The sequence below is a fragment of the Fukomys damarensis genome, unplaced genomic scaffold (assembly GCF_012274545.1).
Source record: "Fukomys damarensis isolate Sample0158 unplaced genomic scaffold, DMR_v1.0_HiC HiC_scaffold_16, whole genome shotgun sequence".
NCBI classification, from domain to species: Eukaryota; Metazoa; Chordata; class Mammalia; order Rodentia; family Bathyergidae; genus Fukomys; species Fukomys damarensis.
Window position 1 is genome coordinate 67,026,947 of NW_022900928.1, and position 13,795 is coordinate 67,040,741.

Sequence of the window (13,795 nt, forward strand, 5' to 3'; positions counted from 1 at the left end):
CCCTCGCCCAGCTTGCGCCGCCCCCACCCGGTCCCGGCCCCGGCCCCGGCGGAATCCCATCTCGCCCATTCCCGTTCTCCTCCAGGTCTGACCCTTTACCTGGCCGTGGTACGCAACACCAGGCCCCCAAGCCTGAGTTCTCTCCTGCAGCTCGGGCTCTCCTTCACTTTAGAGATGTTCAGCCTCTTTGCTCCTAACCAGCCCGCTTTCAAAACCAGTACTCTTGGAGCGGCGCCTGACCGCCTTTGCCTCTACTAGGACTCTACTTTAGCCCACCTCTTCCTTAGATCTAACCCCCTGGGTTAGAGACTGTTCACTTTCCTTCCAGATGAATCTTTGACTCCCTGGAACATTGACAACCTTGACAGCGCCCTCAACTTAGGAGCCAGCCTTTCCTTTTGGACTAGCCTCCATAGCTCCATCATGGAGGCTGTGTACCTGGTATTGAACGGGGTGGGCCTGGTGCTGGACATGCTGACCTTTGTGTTGGATCTCAACTTCCTCCTGGTGTCCTCCCTTCTGGCTTCCCTGGCCTGGCTCCTGGCTTTCATCTACAACCTGCCGCACACAGTACTGACTAGTCTTCTGCACTTGGGCCGTGGTGTTGTGCTTTCACTGCTGGCTTTGATTGAAGCTTTGGTAAGGCTCACCTTTGGAGGCTTGCAGGCCTTGTGTACCCTGCTGTACAGCTGCTACTCCGGCCTGGAGAGCCTAAAGCTCCTGGGGCACTTGGCCTCCCATGGGGCTCTGCGGAGCCGTGAGATCCTGCACCGGGGTGTCCTCAATGTGGTGTCCTGTGGACATGCTTTGCTGCGCCAGGCCTGTGACATCTGTGCTATTGCCATGAGCCTGGTGGCCTACGTGATCAACAGTCTGGTCAACATCTGCCTCATTGGCACTCAGAACCTTTTCTCCCTGGTGCTGGCCCTGTGGGACGTGGTGATGGGACCTCTGTGGAGGATGACGGACATTGTGGCTGCCTTCTTAGCCCACATTTCCAGCAGTGCTGTGGCCATGGCCATCCTCCTTTGGACCCCCTGCCAGCTAGTACTGGAGTTGTTGGCCTCAGCTGCCCGCCTCCTGGCTAGCTTTGTGCTTGTCAATCTCACTGGCCTGGCTTTGCTGGCTTGCGTGCTGGCAGTGATGGTGACTGTGCTTCACCCGGACCTCACACTGAGGCTGGCCACCCGAGCGCTCAGTCAGCTCCATGCCAGGCCGTCCTATCACCGGCTCCGAGAGGATGTTGTTCGGCTCTCTCGCCTAGCACTGGGATTAGAAGCCTGGCGCCGAGTCTGGAGTCGGAGCCTCCAGCTGGCAAGCTGGCCAAACCGAGGTGGGGCACCTGGAGCCCCCCAAGGTGGCCCTAGGAGGGTGTTCTTGGCCAGGGTCCCAGGACAAGACATCCTTCCTGAAGGAGCTCCCAGATCAGAGGCAGAAGAAGAGGTGGTCAGGATCATCAGAGCAACACCTGCCCGGGGCCGGGAGAGGCTCAATGAGGAGGAGGCTATAGCTGGGCAAGACCCGTGGAAGTTGCTGAAAGAGCAAGAGGAGCGGAAGAAGTGTGTTATCTGCCAGGACCAGAGCAAAACTGTGCTGCTCTTGCCCTGCCGACACCTGTGCCTGTGCCAGGCCTGCACTGAAATCCTCATGCGCCACCCCATCTACCACCGCAACTGCCCACTCTGCCGCCGGGGTATCCTGCAGACTCTCAATGTCTACCTCTGAAGATGCCCTCCCTGCCCACCACCCTCCATGCTCTGCACAGGCGCCTGCGCTAGGACAGCATCAACGCCTCACCTCTGGTCCTGTCCTGAATCGCCTTTTACCCCCATGGCTTCTTGCCAGGCCTCAAGCCATATATCCAGGACTTGCTTGCACATGGCACAGTCTGGAAGACTGCATCTAGGGGGGCAGGTTAACACAGTTCTCGGTTCCTGATGGGTCCCTGTAATGCTGGGGGTGGTGAGTATGTCACTATGCAAGGGCCCTGTTACTGTTGGCTGTGCTCTCCTCTGGCTGACCCAGGGCCCACTCAGATGGCAGCCTCTGGGTCCAGACCCTCTCTGCTTCTGGTTTTTCTGTTGGGGATTTGTAGTTTCTTTCTCTGCCTCTTTCCCCCTCCTGCCCACTGCCCAGCTTTTGCAGCCATGCACATCAGTGTCATTTGGGTATTTTGGCAACTCATGGGCCTGGGAATGATCCTGAACCTTTGTGTTCATCCAGAACCCCTCAGCCCTACTGGTTTGAGGGTTGAATCTCTCAGGTACCCATAGAGCCACTTTTGCTTGTCATGATCTTAGGAGGCTCCCTCCCAAACTGATAAAAAAGCTGCGATCTGGCATTTACCCCTGGTGTGTGTGGGGGTGCATTTCCACCTGGCTTTGGGACCATATATACCGGGGCACCTGAGCTCTACTGGGAGCCTTAGGAGAGGTGAACAAATTTCTACTCACTCCCCTTTCACTCCCCACATCACATAAGACAGTGGCATTCCTTCCTTTGTTTCTCCCTGGCATTGGGGAGGGCATATTTCACTAGGGTCCAAGTAGAAGGAGCCAGGGCCTAGGGGCATGTAGCTCCCTGGGGGATCCATCTGCCCATTTTCTGATGAATAAAGTTAGATTGATAGCTCTGACTGTGTGTGTCCCTGTGGGCAGCTAGTCAAGTTACAGGCATGGCAGCAGGGTCTTTGAATCCTGCTGGAGTTAACAGTAGAAGTGTGGTCTCCAGAGAGTTCTGTGCTAAGGGGAGAGTCCATGCCAGGTGGGGCTGGGTTAGCTGTCCCTCTGATTTGTCCTCGTGATCACAGGTCTGGAAAAGCCTTCCCCAAGTCTCCGTGTCCCCCCAACCTCTCCCTAATTATGTGCTTGTGGAGCAGAATGTGAATTTCTTAACTGGAGTCTGCCTTCACAGGGACTGTAAGTCCCCCCACCCTCTGATCCCTGTAGGAGCCCGTGCTTGTCTTTGTGTCTCTTGGCACTGATCTGGGCACTGTGAAGGGCTGGAGAATGGCTGAGGGACCCGGTGGGGAGTAGGGAGCTGGCGCCTAGGAGGCCTGAGGCCTATCTGGAGCCCTTGGGGGCCCAGGCCCTGTTAATCAAAGCTGCCTTCACATGACCAGCAAGAGGAGGGGCACCTCCCCATAATTGTATGTTACATCTAGGAGGACAATGGCTGGGACTGTCATTTGGTTTATACTGTTTTTTTTTTTTTTTTTTTTTTTCGAGACAGGGTCTTGCTGTGTAGTTCAGGCTGGCATTGAACTCATGACGATCCTCCTGCCTCGCCCCCCCCCCAAGTGCTGGGATTTCAGGCGTGCGCCACAATGCCTGATGAGGGAGGGACTGTCGTTTGGAACCGGGAAAGGAAGGGTCAGTCCTGAAGAACTCAGGAGAGGCCCCTCCACTCGGGTTGAGAGGCTGAGCACACAGACGGGCAAAGCCGGGGTTTATTGGTATTAGGTTGGGTCAAGGGCAGGGCTGGGCTCTGGAGGTGGCACAGGAGGTGAGCCTCAAGGAGCTTTGTGGCTCAGCCCACCCAGGCTGTGTCCTGCACAGTGAGGGGAGGGGCGGCTCTTTCTCGTTCCTTCGTGCAGCCCTGTTTAATGTGGGCATAAACACTTTATGAGGTTAGATAAACTTCCTGAGCTGGGAGCAAAGGACCCCCTTTTCCTGCATCCCATCTGAAATTCCTTTGGCAGATTTTAATACCCTTTCTCCTCTTAACCTCCCCCAGGAATTCCCAGTTGAAGCTACCCAGTCATTGCTGCATTCTGGAGCTTGCATACCCCCTTGTGGCCATCTCAGGAACTACTTAGGACAACCAGGCCTGGAGAGCGTGTGGGAGCAATAGCTTTCCAGTCATCTAGGGCCCAGGCAAGCAGCCATGAATGAAAGTTCTAGATTCTTTCTTGTCGGGTCAGGGCGTGGGTATGTGCAATGAAGGCAGCTTCCATCAGGTATGGCGTTTTTGGAGTTAGAAATGTGCCCCTTTTTCTGGGTGGCCAGAGCCCCTCACCAAGAGGACCTACCCCACAGTCAGGCACTCCCAGTCACAGTCTGCACACTAGTGACAGCTCTGTAAAGCAGGCGCTCACACCCTGGGGCTGCTTCCTGTGTCTTGTGCCTCGTGGTTCCATCCTGTCTTCTGCCTGTTACCTACCCTTGCTGCGATCCTCAGTAACAGGGCATCTCGGCTGCTAATGAAAGGCTGAAGCCAGGAGGAGGAGGGTTTTTTAGATTTATTGAGGGAATCTTGAGTAAAGGGCTGGCCCTGGGAGAGGAGGGATGGAAGAGGAAGCAGAAGACTGGGAGGAGAGCACCCCACCTTGGAGTTCTGGACCTGAGCAGCCGGGGACCCACACTTGCCAGTACAGTAGGCTCCTGTCTGGGGCAGAAAGACAGCCTCATGCTGCTTGCTGTCTCCGTTCCTTGCTGGCAGCAGGGCCGAGGGACCTCCTGCTCCACTTCTCTAGTCGTTCACAATGTCCCAGGGGCCAGCCCTCCTGGATGTGGGGTCAGTGTGGACCCTCCTCTAGGAGCCAGGGAGCAAGCACTAGGCGAAGACTGGAGAGTTGTGCCAGTCGGAGTAGACGAGAAATCCAGAGAAGGTGCTGTCTGTCTTGATGCTTGCATAGATGCCAATATAATCACCCACACCCACCTGCACCCACACCTGGTCCTCGGGCTCCAGTCTCACCATGGCGCCCCCCGAGAGCGAGGCTGGCTTGGGCCACCCCCCGAAAAACTGGAAGAATGAGGCGATGGACTCGCCGTTCTTGACCAGATCGAACTGCAGGCTGGCCCGATAGACGGTGGCGTGTACGGCAAAGTAGTAGAGCCCGGGCACCTGGCAGGTGAACTTGCCGGTGGCGGCGTCGTAATGTCCCTGCTCGTTCACCAGTACGCGGTCAAAGGGCAGGGGTGCGTCTGCCAGCGGTGGCACCCGGCTCTCTGAGCGCTTGGCGCTGAAGGCGGAGCGCGGGGGCACGGAGCACTCCCCCGCAGGTCCAGCCGCCCCCACGGGGCCAGCCTCTCCTCGCAGTCCGGGCTCCCCTCGCGGGCCGGGCAGTCCTGTGCGGGACGGCATGATTAGGGTGCAGAGAGCTGCTGAACTACTGCACAGCAGGGTGCAGGAGGGAGCCTCCAAGGACCGCCTCCCTTCCCTTTGTCTCTAAGCCCTCCCAGCCACCACCTCCAGGGCTGTGCCTCTCTCTGCCAAGGTACTCTGTTCTGGCTTTCTACAGGGCTTGGGCAAGATTTGGGGGGCTAGGCCAAGAGGGTCCCCGGAGTGCGGGCTGAGGCACTCCCTACCCTCCATCCCGCTGCAGCTCCGAGGTGGGATGGAGGGGAGAGGGATGGGGGAGAGCAGCGCCCCCTTGAGGGAGCCCTGAACCCTGCGTGCCCGGAGGCCACCCGAGAGCTGGAGCAGTTGGACTGGGAATTCCAGGGACCAAGACGAAGGTGCCTTCTTACCCTGCCTCCCACCCTCGCCTCTCTCTCCCGGAGCACCAGGCGCACCGTCGCGGCCATCGCGGCCGTCGCGTCCAGGCAGGCCCTGGCTTCCGTGGTGGCCTGGCGTGCCTGGAAGGCCTGAAGATGAAGTAATTTTCCCCAGAGTTACTTACTCTCCAAAGCACATATAGCCAGAACCTTAAAACTAGAGTCTCTGAGTAGGGAGACAGTGCCCTTTCTCTCTCTTATGTCGTCTCCTAGTTAGGGTGGCTCAAGAGTCGAGGGCCCAATGAATGTTATTCACATAGAATTTAATATCTGTGAACTGTTTTTAAAAATTATATTAAGTCAGGTGTAGGGGAAGTTGTGGTGGCCTGGCGTGCCTGGAAGGCCGGGGTGGCCTCGGCACAGGCTGGGGATCTTGTTGTCGTCCAGCGGGGCCGAGCAGAACGCCAGGCCCAGAAGCAGCAGGGCGAGGAGCAGCCTCATGGTACTGGCACCTGGAGCCCAAATACGAGTCCTCTCGCAGTCTGTGGGCCGGGCAGGGCTGGAATCGGGACCCAGAATTCCAGGGCCCTCTCGCTCTCCACCCTGTAACAGCGGTAACAGCACCGCCGGTTCCCACCCCTGCCACTCCCTGCAAGCCCGAAGCTGAGCAGCCGCGCAAGGAAGTGAAGCTGTGGTTGCCCCAGACCCCCAAGCCCTGGGGCACAGGCGAGAGGCAAAGGAGAGGCCAGCCCTGTCCGCTGGCGCCCAGGCATCCCGCAGCCCCCTCCTCCTCCCGCCCCCTTCGCCCGACTCACCCCCAACCGGCTCCCCGGCTGCTGGCGCTCTTGATGGGCTCCTTTGGGCGCTGCCCTGTCTAGACCCTCCAGCTGGTCCTGCTCCTGCCCCAGAGATTCTCCCCAGTGAAGCACCCTCTGCCCTTTTCCTCCCCTGGTGCTGCCCTGGTTCACTCCCTGCCCCTGCGCTCCTCCCAGACTCCAGAGGAAACCAGTTGTTCAGGGCTCCCGGCCGGGAAATAGCAGGGAAATAACTCGTGGTGTCGCCCGGCGGGCGGCCAAAATTTGGGGGGAGAGATGAGGGGGAGGAAGGCTTGAGCTGGGTACAGAGAGGCTGAACCGTGAGACACTCAGGGCTCCTCCTATTCCCAGAGGCGGGAGAGAGAGAGACGGTGTAGTGATAGAGGCCGGGGACAAGACTTTAGTTGGGGACAACTGGACCAGCAGAGAGTCAGCTGGACCCCAGGCTTACAACAGGGCCTGCCACATCGGTAGGCATGCATTTGCTACAGTTTGTGACTAAATGAGAAAACTGAAGGGCAGGTGACACACTTGAAAAGGCATACGGAAGAGGGTAAGGCAGAGGAGGGAAAATCTAGGTCAGAGACTCCATGGGAAAACTGTCTAGATTGTCCAGTGGCGCCCCTGTGGCCACTCTGGCAAATAAAGGGTCGGGGAAGGAGGTGAGGGTGGGAGGTCCCATTAAGCTAGGGGTGGGGGACTCATCCTCCTCCCTGGGATGTGCAGAGTCCCCAGCAAAGGTCCTGCCCACCCACCCAGGCAAAGGAGGCTGGGCAGGCAGAGGACAGGGCTGGCTTGGGGTCAGGGCTGGGCACATGCCTCCAGGCCAGCGGCCTCAGGCAGTCTGTTGCAGTTGAAGGGCCAAGGGGTGCCCAGTAGGGCCAGGCCAGACTGACACTGGCGCTCTGCCTCCTGGCAGACAGACCTGCAAGGGGGAAGGATGCTGCCTAGTGGGGTGCAGTGGGGCACAAGCAACCCACAGAGGAGCTTCCGGAAATTCTGGTAGCAGGGAAGACTTGTCAGGCTCTGCAGGAGGAAGAGGTTGGCTTCAGCTACCTGTTCCTCAGACTCCCTCCCTTTTTAGTGGCCTCCCCACTCGTCTGTGCCTCAGCTCAATCACCTTGTAGCCTCTGAGGATATCGATCACTTCCTCCTGGGTGGCCACGCCCACCCAGATGTTCGGGAAGGCTGTGGTGTTGTAGCTCAGACCTGTACACATCTCTACCTGGATTGGTTCACAGACCAGTGCTGCAGGAATGGGGAGTAGGATCACCATGGGGACAGGCCACTTCAGTGCTCTGGGATCTCACTGCCACTGGGTCGGATGGGAGTGGTTGTGAGAACCCGAGGAGATAGCAAGGAGAGGTGCAGCATACACCTGCTGCCTCCTCACGAGCCTGCTCCAGCCCTGCATGTCATGGAGAAACCTCTTTGATCTCATGGAACATGAGGCACCCACCCATACGCGCAGGGAAATTTCTAGAAGAAACTTCCTTTTTTCAGGTAAAAAACATCTCACCTTCCTCTATGATGTGGGCTGTGGAGGGAGACTGAAACAGGGTGGCTCATCCAAAAAGCCCCAATCATTGATTTCCAGAGTACCATGTCACTCTGAGGTGACACTAATTACCACTGCTCCTCCAGCTGAAAGTCCCTCTAGGACTCTGTGAAGTGGCCCAGAGTCAGAAATGTGAGGTCCAGCTGGCTCTCCACCCCAATCAGGGAGGAGGGCAGGGGATGTTGGGAAGTGTGCTTGGCAGGGTTTCTGTGAGTTGTGAGTTGGGCATATTCAGTCTTCCTGGGCCTGCGGGCCTTATTCAGTGTTAGGGGCAGGCTCCTCACCTGGGGGTGGAAACAAGGGGCTGCTGCAGTTGTCTTTGCCACCATCTGCACAGTCTCTCCACAAGTCACACATCCACTGCAGATCCCTACACCCTCCATCCTGGCAGAAGAACTCTCTGGGCCCACAGGGGTCTGTAAGCACAGGGGGCATGGCAGTAGTCTGGGACACACCTCTCCTCCACTGTTCTCCACGTGCCTTGACCAAGTCCAGAGCCCATCTCTGTTCCTCTGCTACCCACACCTGCCCACCCAGGGGCACCTACTCTCTGTGGCATTCAAAGCCCGGTAGCTGGCTGAGAAGCCCCCACTGCTGAAGCCATGGTCTGTCCTGAAGAGCACAGCCAGTTCCTGGTGTGAGGAGACGAGGTGGGAGGGTGGCTCTGCTCCACAGAACCTGACCAGAGCAGAGAGTTGTCCTGGGCATGGGCCCCCTGGCCAACTTCTGGGGCTCTTAGCTGGGTGCCCATCTGTCCAGGGGTAATGTCAGACATAGTCACTTACTAACAGAACTTACGCTCTGGTGAGAAGGACCCGACATATTCAGTAGACAAAATGTTAAACTCTTAGCACTTGAGCCACTTGAGATGGGAAAAATCAGTGTGGCTTTGTGGGGACATGTCAGTGGTCCCACAGAGTGGCAGAATATGGGTGGGGACAGGGTTGTGGAAGGGCATCCTGGAGAGGGGGCCATTAAGTCAGACTTCCGAGAGGATGGGGCTGGCCTCTCTCCCTTCCCTGGCTCCATACCTGCCCAGGAGGCTGAGGGCACCTGAGCTGCTGGCCTCATACACCTCTATGTAGTCAAACTTGCACCCATCCTGGGTGTCCAGGCTGAAGTTGAGGAACTGTAGTTCTATGCCATGTCCCGCTGGTACTGAGATACGCCAGGTGCAAAGCTGGGGGAGGACACAGATGGAGTAATCCCATGGGGTTCTTCTCCCATACCAAGCTGGGTCTCCAGCTGGCCACGGCTCACCTAACTCCATCATCAGTGGCTCCTAATGTAGGAAAGGGCTTTGAAGTTGTGGTCTCAGAGATGGATGAGTTACCCAGCATGGGTAACCGGGTACTCAGTAGGTACTTAATAATGTTCCCTGCCGACCTTCCCAAGTACAAGGCAATATCTACTATGCTGTTCCTGTCGCACTAGCCTGGGTGCTGCAATGTCTCCCTGTGTGCCACAGCAGTTCCCTGAGGCCCTGCACTTACCTGTTGCTGAGGGTACTGCTGCAGGTGGTTAGGAGTAGAAAAGGTGCCCTGGAGACCAGTCAGGTTCCCCCCACACCCTGAAGAGAAATGGAAGAGCTCATGAGAGGCCAGGACCTGGTCCTCCACTTGGTGGGGCTGGTGATAGGAGGATCCTATGGGTATATAAGTTCTGGGTCAAAAGAATGACCAGGCAGGGAATGCTGGTGGGAGCTCTGGGGTTTGGGGCTGGATCTGAGCTGGGAGTCCAGCTGGAACCTGGACTTGATGCCTGAAGATGGTACCCTTCCTGCACCTGGTGGGGCCCATACCAGAGAGCTTGGCACTGCAGTTGGCTTCATCACTGCCATCCACACAGTTGGCAAAACCATCACACAGTGATTCAGGTAGCAGACAGATGAGCTGGTCACAGGGGAACTCATCCTGGGCACAGGTCCCTGGGGGCAGGCATTTGGGTCAGAAACCTCCCATTCTCTTCTCTTGTTGGCAGTACTGGGAGTGGCGGGAGGGGAAGGAACAGGCATCTGGGGAGATGGCAGGAAGTCACTTACCATGCCCAGGGGCTACAGCCTGGTACCAGGCTTGGAAACCAGATGCTTCTACACTGCCATCAGAGACAAAGGCCACCCGGAGGTGGCTGGCATTAGTGTTGAGTGTGGGTGGAGGTACCCTCCCACAGACCCTGCAAGAAGCCATGTTGGGAGTGGTGAGAGAGGTCATGAGCTCAGGGCCAGCCAGAGGGGAGCTTGCTTGGGGCCTGTGACTGTTTCCTCAACCCCTGGACTGGGGTCAATATGGTGAGAAAGGCTTCTTTAATTTTCTAGGGAGCTCTGATCTTTCCAGCCCCTGCACATTCCAGCCCTATAGCACTTGCTAACAGGAAAGGCCGGAGTTCTATTTTACAGATTAGGAAACTGAGGTCAGAGAGGGGCAGTGTACTTCCCTAGGCCACACAGTGAGATTGTGGCACAGTGGGAGCCCAGTCCAGCCTTTCTGCTGCAGCTTCCTGGTTCTGTCTTTCTGAAGGGTGAGGATCTCCCTAGGGTAGAGGAACCCACCTGAGAAGGGGGCCGTCAGGCTGTGGGGAGATTTCCAAGCGATCAAAAAGACAAGAGGCCACACTTTCCATGCTGAGAGCTTCAATCCTGAGCTGTATTGTGTGGTCTGTGGCCACCTGGATATGCCACACACAGTGCGTGTTGGGTGGGTAAGGGTCTGGGTAGTTGGGGCTGCTGAAGAAGCCTTTTGGGCCAGGAAGGAGGCCCCCACAGGCTGCAGAGATAGGGGTGAGAGAGTTCAGAGATCACAAGGACAGATGTCCTTTTTCCCCCACTGTGTCTCTTTCTGGCCTCCCCCATTGCTGCTGTCTTAGGACTTCTCCAGAAGAGGAGTCCTTAGTACTCACAGGCCTGGTGTGGGGGGCTCACGCCTGCCTGCTGCTGCTGTGTAGTTACTGGGGATGTGGTGGTGGTGCTGGTAGGGGTGGTGCCAGTGGTGGACTGTGGGCTCTCAGTGGCCCCGGATGGGGGTGCAGCCTGCAACTCTGGGGACAGGAGGATAGAGAAGCAGCATTCAGGGGTGCTGGATCCCTGGGTGTGGGGAAAATGGCTCATCGATATGGGGTCCTAGTCTAAGGTTCTCTTCCCCAGAAGCCCTGGAGTACTTACGGACCAGGACGATGGCCACCAGAAACCCAAGCAGCAGGATCAGCAGGAGGATGAGCAGGAAGACGCAGAGCCAAGAGAAGTGGTAGTCGGGCTGCATCCCTCGGGCATTCCGGCCTGCTGGAAGTCAGGGTGGGCTTTGGAGAGCTCCTCCCCTTGGGCATCCCTCACACTGTCCTCACTTCCTGGGCCCCTGTACTAGGCCCAGGTCGTCCCTGGAGATGGTTACCGTGCCAGGCAGCTCCGATGCTATAATTGGCATCTTGCTGTGAGGCTGCAGGAGGACAAGGTGGTCCTGCTTCAGGCTCAAAAGCAGGATTGTAGAATTCAGTCTGGGGGTAGAAGATTGAGAGCTAAGGGCAAGTGTGTCCATTGGGGACACTGGGTCTTGGGACAGTGGTTCTGTGTGGCCCTTACCTTGCTCAGTTCTGTCACCTCTGTGCAGAGGATTACATCTGAGTAGTCCTTCATGGCCCAGGGTTCTGGATGGCTTTCTGCAGTCTCAGTGACAGCCCAAGACCCCCAAGGGCCCACTCCCTGCCCACCAAAGCTCCTGTTAAAGGAACTACTCCCAAAAGGAAAGGCCTACCCACCGCAGACCTGTCTGGGTTCTTGGCTACTTTGTCTTCATGTAAAGGAAGGGATAGCAGCCAGGAAGAATTCATAAAGGCATGAAATGGTCCCTTAATCCAACTCAGCTGAGGGTGCTGAGGTTAAGATTCTGGCACTGGGTGGCAGTTCTTAAAGGCGCAGGCAGCGGCTGTGAACAGCGAGCAGAGGAAGCCAGGTGTGGGAGAATGGGACCAGGGGAGCTTATCACTCCCTTCTTCCTCACCCAGTGTACTGAGTGGGCTCCTGGGGGTGCTGGGAGGGAGGAGAACATGTGTTTGCTTTGGAGATATCAGGGAGCATGAGGTGGTCTGAGAAAGAGAGAGAAGCTTTTATGGATCTGTGCGCTGAGGTCTGTGCTTCTTAAGTGCCCTGGACAAAGCCAGCTGCCCACCAGTCCTCTTCATTTGGGTGAAGGGGGCATTAGCCAAGCCGGTGTAACCTGTGTGACCCAGAAAAAGAAAGAAGCCATTATAGGAAGAGCATGAGGTAAAGATGCAGGGCTTTGCTACTCATCCCTAAGACCTCTAAGCCTGCAGGAGAAAGGACAGAGAAGGGAAGGTGCCCAAGACATTGGAGAGAGTGAGTGAAGAGTCTGGCTGTCCCCACTGTCTGCTGTTACAGGGCAGGAAGCCTTCACTGCAGATGAGATCACTTCATGCCTCTTTCTCCTTAGTCACCTCCTCTCGGAAAAAAATCTCAGCCCGGCTCAGCTGTACTTAGGGAGAAAGAAAAGGGATTGTTAATCTGTTTTGAATTGGCTGTGCTCAGGCTGAGAGTCAAGCAGGGCAGAGGGTATGGAGGTAACAGCGTAAGACCTCTCACTATTTTTTGTAGAATGTCTGTTAGGTTTTAGAGCCTAGACAAGAGTTTATTTCCTTATTCATGCAGTTTATGTCCTTTCATGACTCTACGAGGTATTATAACCATTTTACAAATGATAGACTCTGCAAGGTTCCCAAGGTCACACAACTAATAAAATACAGACCAGAGTTGAACCTAGAGCTGGGTGTAAGGATGCATATCTGTTATCCTGATACTCTGGGAGGCTGATGCAGAAGGGTTGAAATTTCAGGCCCAGGCCGGGCAATTTAGCAACTTAGTAGACCCTGTCTCAGAATAAAAAATAGAAGAAGGGCTAGGGATGTAGTTCAGTGTAAAAGTCCTGGGTTCAGCCTCATTACCTGGACAGAGTGCCAGAGGGAGCACAGCGAGGATGAAAGAATAATGGGAGGTGGCTTTTCTTGCACCCAGGAGAGATTTTCTATCACTAACTTTGCCACCCACCCTCTTGAGGCCCTGGACTACCCCTGTCTAGAGATTGAGCCTTGCCCTGCACCCTGGAATGTGGAGTCTAGCAGCTCCAAGGAAGATACTTTTGGTAGTTGTGGGGACTCTTGAAGGAGGCAAGTCGGTCCCTGGCCACCAGGTACTTCCCACCTAGCTGGATCAGCCCAAGCTGGGTTCCTTGCCTCAGGAAGATCCTGGGCCAGAGTCTGCAGTGGAGAGGCCTTGCGCTGAGTCTGGGGGCTGAGCTGGGGCCCCACCCCTTGTTCTGTGAGCTGTGGTCATTCACTGGTAGGCTGCAGGTTCCAGGCCTGGTCGTGTGCTGCGCCAGCTGAGCTGGCAGTAGGCTGTCTCACATAACCCCTGGTTTAGTGCAGCAGTTCTCAGAGTGGGGCCGAGGGGTTCCTAGAGAGTTCCAGAAGTGAGAGCCATGTTCACCATTGCACTGATACTTTACTTGCTTTTCTCAGGCTCATTCACTAACATCCAGTGTAGTTCTCCAGATACGCTGTGATGTGTGGTATGGTGACGTGCTGAATGCAGGGTGCATGGGTGTCCAGCGTCTTCTCATATGTGAAGGTGATTTGCAAGAATGGAAGATAACACTGTCCTTTTAATTAATGTTTTTGTTTTGTAAAAATAGAGTTAAAAAACAACAAAAAACCCCCAATATTTATGTTAATATGTAAAAGTTTATTATTTTAAGTATATTGTAATATAAAAATTACTAAGAAAATATTTACATTTCTTTTGACTTTAACTTTTATTTAATTTTTGTTTTTTCTTTTTTTTTTATTGGTATATCTTAGATACACATGAAGATCACACTCTTCATAGGGAATTTTTTTCCCCCTGGTACTGGGGATCAAACTCAGGACCTTGTGCTTGCCAGGCAAGCTAAATCCCCAGCCCATCATAGGGAATTTGTACC

The 13,795-nt window shown here is 55.7% G+C and overlaps 3 protein-coding genes across 4 annotated transcripts; 1 reads left to right on the plus strand and 2 right to left on the minus strand.

Moving 5' to 3' along the window:
- Nucleotides 1-6: 6 nt before the first annotated feature.
- Rnf26 (ring finger protein 26) lies at nucleotides 7-2,628 on the plus strand. Its single transcript, XM_010629261.1, has one exon. It carries the CDS (start codon nucleotides 424-426, stop codon nucleotides 1,723-1,725), a length of 1,302 nt encoding a protein of 433 aa, XP_010627563.1. The 5' UTR covers nucleotides 7-423; the 3' UTR covers nucleotides 1,726-2,628.
- A 1,575-nt stretch (nucleotides 2,629-4,203) lies between these two features.
- C1qtnf5 (C1q and TNF related 5) lies at nucleotides 4,204-6,333 on the minus strand. 2 transcript variants are annotated; one of them, XM_010629256.3, is made up of 4 exons: nucleotides 6,257-6,333; nucleotides 5,846-5,953; nucleotides 5,475-5,591; nucleotides 4,204-5,072 (listed from the first exon to the last, which is right to left on the minus strand). In XM_010629256.3, the coding sequence occupies exons 2-4, from the start codon at nucleotides 5,940-5,942 to the stop codon at nucleotides 4,555-4,557; spliced, it is 732 nt and encodes a 243-aa protein (XP_010627558.1). In that variant the 5' UTR covers nucleotides 5,943-5,953; nucleotides 6,257-6,333; the 3' UTR covers nucleotides 4,204-4,554. The 2 variants fall into 2 exon arrangements, with proteins under 2 accessions (XP_010627558.1, XP_010627560.1); XM_010629258.3 differs by having other exon boundaries at nucleotides 5,846-5,983; nucleotides 6,257-6,332.
- A 626-nt stretch (nucleotides 6,334-6,959) lies between these two features.
- On the minus strand, nucleotides 6,960-11,460 carry Mfrp (membrane frizzled-related protein). The gene is made up of 13 exons (XM_010629260.3): nucleotides 11,386-11,460; nucleotides 11,198-11,300; nucleotides 10,972-11,085; nucleotides 10,710-10,847; nucleotides 10,363-10,576; nucleotides 9,856-9,986; nucleotides 9,616-9,741; nucleotides 9,308-9,384; nucleotides 8,846-8,994; nucleotides 8,362-8,492; nucleotides 8,099-8,230; nucleotides 7,377-7,504; nucleotides 6,960-7,282 (listed from the first exon to the last, which is right to left on the minus strand). The coding sequence occupies exons 1-13, from the start codon at nucleotides 11,437-11,439 to the stop codon at nucleotides 7,058-7,060; spliced, it is 1,722 nt and encodes a 573-aa protein (XP_010627562.1). The 5' UTR covers nucleotides 11,440-11,460; the 3' UTR covers nucleotides 6,960-7,057.
- Between the last annotated feature and the right edge of the window lie 2,335 nt (nucleotides 11,461-13,795).